At 36.4% G+C, this 8,800-nt stretch overlaps 2 protein-coding genes across 3 annotated transcripts in view; one reads left to right on the forward strand and one right to left on the reverse strand.

Annotated features, from left to right (window-relative positions):
* The window catches only part of Tmem255a (transmembrane protein 255A), a 53,505-nt gene extending 50,656 nt beyond the window's left edge, over positions 1–2,849 (forward strand). For both annotated transcript variants that reach the window (XM_015498545.2, XM_048797145.1), the window contains one exon: positions 476–2,849. In XM_015498545.2, coding sequence (XP_015354031.2) covers positions 476–634 — 159 coding nt within the window. In that variant the 3' untranslated portion in view covers positions 635–2,849. The remainder of the gene's footprint in view (positions 1–475) is intronic.
* Positions 2,850–3,316: 467 nt separating this feature from the next.
* Positions 3,317–8,222, reverse strand: Zbtb33 (zinc finger and BTB domain containing 33). Its single transcript, XM_015498513.2, has one exon. It carries the CDS (start codon positions 8,215–8,217, stop codon positions 6,181–6,183), a length of 2,037 nt encoding a protein of 678 aa, XP_015353999.1. The 5' UTR covers positions 8,218–8,222; the 3' UTR covers positions 3,317–6,180.
* Between the last annotated feature and the right edge of the window lie 578 nt (positions 8,223–8,800).

Raw genomic sequence — 8,800 nt, forward strand, 5'->3', positions numbered from 1 at the left:
TATGAGATGGGCTCCTGACCACTGTACTACTTCTCTGTGATAGATTCGTGGAGTGAAAACTTTCCCAGGGACTAATAACTTCACCTCATTAAATGTTCTTAAGGCCCAAAAAACCTTTTTTAAGACTAGTTGAGATATAGTTGCATAGCTCAAGGGGGACAATAAGTCTGATGGCCTGGGTTTTAGATGCAATAAAGGGAGAGGTGTATTCAGAGACAACACATTAGAAGCAACAGGATCCAGTGGATGACTAGACGCACGGTTCAAGGGCAAGGAGCGGAGGATCACGTGAGGCTTGCAGCCTGAATGAGTAAGAGAACATGGGACCACCTGTTTCACATCCCTCATCAACTTTGTAAGGTTTAGAAGCTCTTTGAAATAAATCTGCATATTCATTTTTATGTAGTAATGATTATTCATGGAATTACAAACTCAAACTCACTGTCCAAGCTGATGTTTTCTTTTTATTACACAGCATTCCAGTGTCTTTCCATCCTCCCCTCCCTCTGGACTCTCTGATGAGCCCCAGTCTGCTTCTCCCTCGCCCAGCTACATGTGGTCCTCCAGTGCACCACCCCGTTACTCTCCACCCTATTATCCACCTTTTGAAAAGCCACCACCTTACAGTCCCTAAAGATGAATGCCTGCTGACTATTGAGATTTTTGTGGCTTTTGTATTTCTGCTTTAGTGGAAGTGTGTAGGGTACAAAATTTTAAGTGTGATTCTTATGCATAAAGTTTTGCAATGGCCTGCCAGGCTAGGGAGAGATAGGGATGAAGCTTATTTGTTATCAGTGCGGAGCAGGGGTGGCTAAGCTGAACCCAGCACTCCCAAGAAGAGCAGCTCACACTTTTAAGTGAGGCTGGGGAACCAACCCAGCAAGAAGCTTGTCATGTTTGGACCTGCATTACCCTATGCTCCACCTCTGTATTCAGCAAAAGCATGGTTGCCATCTGTTTCACTTTATGTAAAGGAGTGTTGTCCTCAGGCTCTTGGCAGATTGCCACCCTAGCACCCTGGTTGAAGCGCCCAGCTTATAGGCCCTATCTTTCCCTACTACTACTGTCAGTCCTTAAGGAAATTTCCCAGCTGATGGAGCTACACAGTAGTTCCAATACAGAGAGTTCTGGCTAAGATTTTGTTTGCTCATTTGGATGTTGAAAAAAGCTGCCCATATCTCACTCCTTTCTTCTCTGTATTGTAAAAGTGGCTGTTGTGATCATTTAGCTCAGCTTTTGTTATCGGTACCTCCTAAAGGGAAAAGTGCAATATTCCCTCTTCTCGAGTAGTGGGAAACAGGATTGATCTGGAAGCACTGAAATACAGAGCAACATGTAAGCTGTTCTAAGTAGATCTCGGTAATACATCTGATAATTTAGGAGACTGGTTTTACTACATGTTGCATCATTGCAAAATGCATTTGCTACAGGAGATACAAATCTTACAGTTGAAATTCAGAGTTTAAAAATGCTAGATTAGGTTGGGTTGTAATATGAATTGTTACTAATCTTTGTGACTATTTAATCTTCAAATATTGTGCTTCAACCCCAGCAAACCGCACGTATCCTGCACCCCACCCTAAAAGAATCATCTGTATTTTAATGCCACTGCTCTTATTGGTCCTTTTTCTGTTGAGACCAATCATGACAGCATTCAATTCAAGATTATGAGTGTTACAATGCCGCTCTAAGTCTGCAAAACCTCAAATGTAGCCAACTTGACAAATTCTTAAGTGTTACGGTAGATTTAAAATCCATCTGGCACATTGTGGTATTTGTACAGTTCTTTTAATTATACATAGCTTTAAACCATCAACCTGATGAGTTTAAGACACTTTGGCATCCATGCCTTCACTTCAGAATGAACACTTTCATTGGGATCTTGTGTTAACCTGATAATTGATTGGTTTAAAGACAGATTGTTAATCCTACACTTGTATAATGTAAAAATACAGGGCTACAGGAGGGTACCTAAGTAGACAGTTCTGCAAACATGGAACATATACTGGAAAATTTTCCAGCCAATTTTGCTACCTCCTGACTTGATGGATTAGAGGTAGCAGACAAATGCTGGTGCTCCCATCTACCTTGTAGACACCTGACCATTAAGAATCATCAAGGCACAACTAGTGCACTCATTGTTCACAGTAAATGTTTGCAAAATATCATTTAATTTTTAGCATCATGAATGTCTTATCCAGATTTCAAATCTAAAAATCTATAATCCTATGCGTTATACAAAATCCCTATTATTTTTTACAGTTCTGAGCAGATTAAAATTCTAATGGATTTCAAAAAGGGACTAATAACCAATTGACTTACTATACAAATGTCAACTTGTAATACTCAAAATGAATTTTTTGCCATTTACACTTTACCTTTTGCTTTAGTGAACGTGTATATTTTTAAAGGCACCATTACACAGTATATCCTACATTTCTTAAAGTGTTAAGATTCTATGACTCATTTCTATGTATTTTTCTTACTTTACAAAATAACTTGAAACAGTATAGATTTTGTAACACTTAATTTCAGCAGCTTCTTTTTTATTACATTGAATTATATAAAGTGCATGTTACCTTAGAAAAATATTTGCTGCTTTACTCTTTTGCAAAACATTTGCTGTAATGAAGGAATTTGTATTTCCAATATGTATCTTGACTGCATTTTGTAATATTTACCACTTTATTCCTAATTCTGCTTTAGAGTATTGAACGGGGCATGAAACATTAAATATTAATCCAGAACCTGTATAAACTGGATGTTGCTTAAAATCTGTATCACTGCCATGTTGAAAACCCAGACTGCTTTTGTGATGATTCAAGTTAATAAAACTATCCTCCTCCTTATCCATTTACAGGTGTCCTTATGGTATCTATAAAAGTTTAGCAAATGCTCTAAACTAACTAACTCATTTGGACTATTACGGTTCAAGAAACAATGAAACATGATTAACCAATATATAAAATCTAATGGGGCCAAGTGTGGTGGCGCACGCCTGAAATCTCAGCAACTTCGGAGGCTGAGGCCCTAAGCAACTTAGTGAGACCCTGTCTCAAAATAAAAAAAAAAAAATTCAAAAAAAATGGGCTGGGGATGTGACTCAGTGGTTAGGCCCCTCTGGGTTCAATCCCTGGTACCAAAAAATAATAATAATAAAAAATAATAAAATTTTAAAAAAAACTAATGTAATATTTTGCCATGTGGTCATCAGAAACACAGCTCCAGTTTCCTGCTACAAAAATTGAAAAACAATAGAATATAAACTCCTATATAATTTCTTAAATATACTCTTAATAAGAAACACACTCAGAAGTTAGAATTAAAACATTTTATTTTGCCATAAGAAGCTCTATGAACTAATATCAGGTGATGGTTAATGAAAAGTAGAACTTAAAGTCATGATAGGGAGGATTGTACAAGTATGAACATTACAGTATTAGGGGAAATGAACATGGTTCATATGACTGACAAAGGTGAAGAAGCCAGTGCTGCTGAATTAGCACTTAATTACTTAGAATATGCATGCCTTGACGATACAAAATACCTTGATCAATGTTTACCGATTGTTTTATCTTCTTAGTACAGTGGAAAAAATGTGGCATTATTCCCTCATAGTGGTTGTACATAGGGGATCATTACCACCCAGATGATAATAATCAATTAAAATGTTTAATCCTGCAAGACTGTTATAGCATTTTAAAATCTCTGCTTAGTCTGAGCATTTGAGTAACAAATTTCTACTTTGAATAGTTACTGTCCAGAATATTTACAGGTAATTTCACATTAGAACAAATTTGAAGCCCGCCTGAAAGAATAAAGGAAGTTCAATAGCCGTAAAGCTAAGTATAAAATAGAAAAACCCCATAGTAAGTTTTAAACAGCAGCTTGCTACAAATTTCCAATACAGTAAAGACTGGGAGTGAAGAGGTTTTGTCCAAAAGGAGTATCCTACATGAACTCTTGAACTTTGAAGAAGGAAACTTCTAGAAAAACTGAAGATCCTGAGACACATGCAAGTAAGAGTTTTCTGGCAAAATCGAAATTTAATTTTCCAGTTTTCCACCTCCCAAAAAACTCCAGAAGATACCTTTAAATATGCACAGATTTTTAAATTTTCATATTCAGAATTAGCATAGCAGCAGCAGCAAATAATTATACCAATATTACTCAGAACTGATAGTTTTCAATTATAGAATTAATTCCTGGTTTGTCATAATAGGCTTGTAGAAATGACCAAGTTTTATTATGACAAACTAATTTATCTACAGTTGAGTCCAAAAGACTTGGAAGCTCTGCTGGCATCAGTATCATTTACAATGGCATAAGTAATTAAGACTAACTGCTGAAATAACATTAATGAAACTCAAATTTCCACTGAGAACACTTTATAATCAGAGCGTAATGTTATATCTACACAGAAAAGAAACAGATATGGTGATTTCAGAGATCAGAGTCTTAAGTTATAAGATGATTTCAAATTTTCTAGGTTTAGTTGATAAAATGGTTTGAAGGCCTAGACTCACAAAACAGAAAACAGATAAATGCACATCACTCCACCACTTGGTAAACAAAGGATAATTCTTCTTTTTCCTTGTATTATTGCAAATACTGATGCCAAATACCCTCAGCTACCAACTTAAGATACACTGAATGATGTATATATGAGAAGTTATGATTAAAGCTTTAAGTTCAAAGTTAAGAAATAGACTATTTTTTTAAAATACATGGTAAGGAGAAAGAAAATATCTATGTTGAACTAAGAAATACTTAAGCAAGTTTATGAATGACTAATAACTATGCACAACAATCTTTATCAGTATCTATTATTTTTTTCCTTTGCAAAAAAAAACATTTACAGTTCAACAAGTTAATTGATATAAATGCTAGGCTATATATTTGTGCCAACCCACTTCCTTTTATTACTAGCACTTAAGTTTTAACTTTACTTTCTAACTGTTTAAATTATGTCATTTTAAAAGGAAGAAAGCTGTTATTTATTGTTGTCAAGATTAATGGGAATTGACAAGCCTATACCATTCCACGTGTAGTTTCTGATTGCTATATTGTGGTAACTTGCAGATGGAATGGCACTTACTTTAGAAGGGGTAAAAGTAAGATCTTGCTGAAAGGAACATACTAGATCACAGCTTCAACTATTTCAAATGAAAACTTCCTATAGAGGATCTAAGAAATATGAATATTTAAAAATATATGCCAATAGCCTCCGCCCAAAATACATGAGTCTCATCTATGAAATCTATCATTTACAAAGATTTATACATAATTAGATTATGTATAAAAATTAACTTGGTGGCTTTCAGATTCAAAATTTCTAACATTTTATGGGAATATTAACCATATCGAACAAAAAGGAAATCTCCACTTGATTCCATTCTCTTATGTAAGAGCAGAGAATTAAAAAAAGTGTGACAGAACTTTTGTGTCTCCTGCCTGCATTATGAAGATTTGTTTTTCCACTAGTTTTCTGCCTACACAGATCACATTGCAAAGGTAGAGAGTATGGCCTAGCCACCAAAATCTTTCACAGACAATGGCAATAGAGGCAAGTATTAATTCTAATTAACTAAAAATAAAAACTAAGTCATTCTTCATACAAGACTCATCTGCATGGCTATTTTCATGAGGGGAGGCAGGAGGTTGCTATCCATTTGGACTAGCAGAATACACAATCAAGTGGAGACTTGTTATGAAATATTCTAGAACAGTTTCAGAAGTTTTTTTATGTCATATACAAGACAACACACATTTACAGTCTCAATGTAAGAAATCTGAGAATTCAGCAGTAAAGTGCTAACATGGAAGGGGAAGGTTGTATGATGTACTAGGGTATGCTAGTAACTCCAGTTATTTTCAAAAAACATTCAGACTGCTTCAAATTCTAGCCAGAAAACTATCCCTCCATGCTTTTTCATTCTTGCCTCTTTTAAATGAGCTGAAAGCTAACTATATAAACATACTGAGAGGGGAACTTCTCAACCTCTACTGAAACTTTAAGAAAAATTTGCTTCTAAAAACCATCAACAATAATCCAACTAGTCTACTTTCAGATGATATGGCAGATCAAATTAACTTATTTTCACCTTAATTGGTTTTACAGGTCTTCTGAAATCCCTGCCCCTTAACCCAAACCGAAACTTCCTGATATTTCGAAGGAGTTCAGTAAGATTCTGGTATTATAAACTCAAACTCGGTACTGCCATCTGTTACATTCTGTTTAAAAATTGAATCATTTTCCTGCTGAATAAAGATATCTTCCCAGGTCATTGGCTTGTTCTGAGTAGATGTGGTCCCTACTGGAGGTTCCTTTCCAGCATCAACCTTATACCCAATACCATCATCCTTCATTACAGGCACAGTGCTTGACCTATCAGAAAGGTATGCATATTGTCTGATCTGTAAAGATTTGCATGGATGTAAACGGTAAAGTTTCGAGTCCCCAGAAGGATCTTGACTATGAACCGACTTTATATGTGAAGACATAAACTGATAGTTGATGAAAGATTTGCCACATGCCAAACATTGATACCTTCGCTCCCCTGTGTGATGAATTTCATGCTTTGTACGATATTCTGCAAGAGGAAATACCTTCTCGCAGTAACGGCATGGATACTTCTTCTCCCAAGAATGAATGTTAAAATGTCTCCGCAAGCTTGTCAGACAGACATATGACCTTTTGCATACAATGCAGATATAATAGACCCTTCCATCTACTATTAACTCATAGTGATCATCATGTTTTACTTTCATGCGTTTGCTTGCTGACTCATTGCCAGACGTTTTTGGTATTTCATTCTCAAGTCTGGCTTCCCCTTCATCAGGGTCATCTTTGACAGGGATCACTATGTCATAAGTATCTTCACCGATATTCGCATAAACCTTGCAACCAGTCGACAAGCCTTCAATTTCAGTAGCTGTGTCTAAAGTAATGATCTTCTGACCCTCCATTAGGTGTTTTGATCCTAAACCTGGATCATTAGTGTTTCTAGTAATTATATCTGAAATTTTTAAAGAATTGGAAAGTGGTTCTTGCAGAAGTGTAGGAATCTGCATCTTCTGTATCAATGATCCATCAAAAGTGGTATTTTGGGACGTATCAGCCTGTGGGACCAAAGATGTATTACTGACTGCCGAGTCTGGACTGGAGCTAATAGTGTCATCATCATCATCTATAATTTCCTCCTCCTCCTCTTCACTGGCTTTATTTCCTGTTAAAACAGCACTATTTGGTGTCTGCTGATTCTGCATAAGTAAATTGATTGAAGAAGACATATGATTTGGAAGTGAAGAACTGACATTTGGTGGTGTAGTAAGTGGTGCCTGATTTAACAAAATAATATTGGGAGTCAGATGTGTTGGAGCTGAAGATACCAGCAATTTTTCACTTCCTTGTGTCTGGCTCAGAGTTGCCTGATTCACAGGAATAGGAAGTTTCTGAGTAGGTGTGATATTTGTTAAAGGGGGAGAGTTATTGCTAGCACAAGGTGCAACATCTGAAATAGAAACAGGGCCTGTGTTAGGCTGGACCTGTGTCACTGCATTGTTATTTGGCAAAGTCTCCTTTGCAGGCAAAATCTCAGAGCAGAAAATGACATCATCATCATCATCATCATCATCATCATCATCATCATCAGAATCAGTAACAATGATCTTTTTCGTTTCATAATCTTCAGCAGATAATGAAAATGACTCTGTTATGATAGGCATTATAGTCGCCCCATTATCTTGGGTTTCATCTTTTGATTTTTGTATTACAAGGTTTTTATCACTAGAATCAGGAGGCAAGGTTTCAGCACTACCATCCTGAGGTGTACCTGAGATGCTTTTAACCTGTGATAATGGGACACCAAGCTCTGCTATAAATTTCACTCCTAATAACTGCCCTGATTTAATTAACTCATCAAGTAAATCTGCTCTAACACGGACAATTTTAGAACTATAGATATAATTGAGAATTTCTGCAAAGATCTCTGCTCTTATAAAGCTCAGTTCAACAACTTGCCCAGCAACTGAGAAGAGCTGATGGAAGTATGTACTAGAAGCTGAAAGAATATTCCTGTGGGCCCGGAATTTTCGGTCTTCCACAATAACAGTAACATCACAAAAGAGTCCATGGCCTCGTTGCTCATTCAAGGAGTTCAGCAGACTGCCAGAGTACTGAATGTCTGTAGCAGAAATCAGTTTTCTACTCTCCATGCCTATAAGAGAAAGGGAGGAGGAGGGGACAAGGAAGGATTAGGGAGAAAAAAAACAAAAGTACTTCATCATTCAGTATTTAAGCCATGGAATCGTTAAATAGTCTATCAAGTTTTAACAGAAGTTTGGCATAACTTTTTGGCTTTTTCTTAAACTGTTCATACAGACCGGCATTTGGACTATGTATCAAATCTCATGACTTCTTCCTGAAAAGAGTCAAGCAAGTTTTAAATTGCTAGACAGATTTGAACAGTAATCTCCATAGTCACCTTCCTTTGAATCTAATACATGCATCTCCACTAGGAGTTTTTTAAAGATTAGAATTCATTTACTTAGTCCCAATTTGGGGTTTCCTCAAGAAGAGCTAAGAGGGTTATTTTTTTGCTTTTGTTTGTTTGTTAAGAGTACCGGGGATTTAAGCCAGAGGCTGTCTACCACTGGGCAACAGATATCCCCAGCCCCCACCTCACCTTTTTTTTAATGTTTATTTTTCAGCTGTAGTTGGACATAATATCTTTATTTATTTTTATGTGGTGCTGAGGATCGAACCCAGGGCCTTGCATGTGCTAGGCAAGCACTCTCA

Source organism: Marmota marmota, unplaced genomic scaffold (assembly GCF_001458135.2).
Source record: "Marmota marmota marmota unplaced genomic scaffold, marMar, whole genome shotgun sequence".
NCBI lineage: Eukaryota > Metazoa > Chordata > Mammalia > Rodentia > Sciuridae > Marmota > Marmota marmota.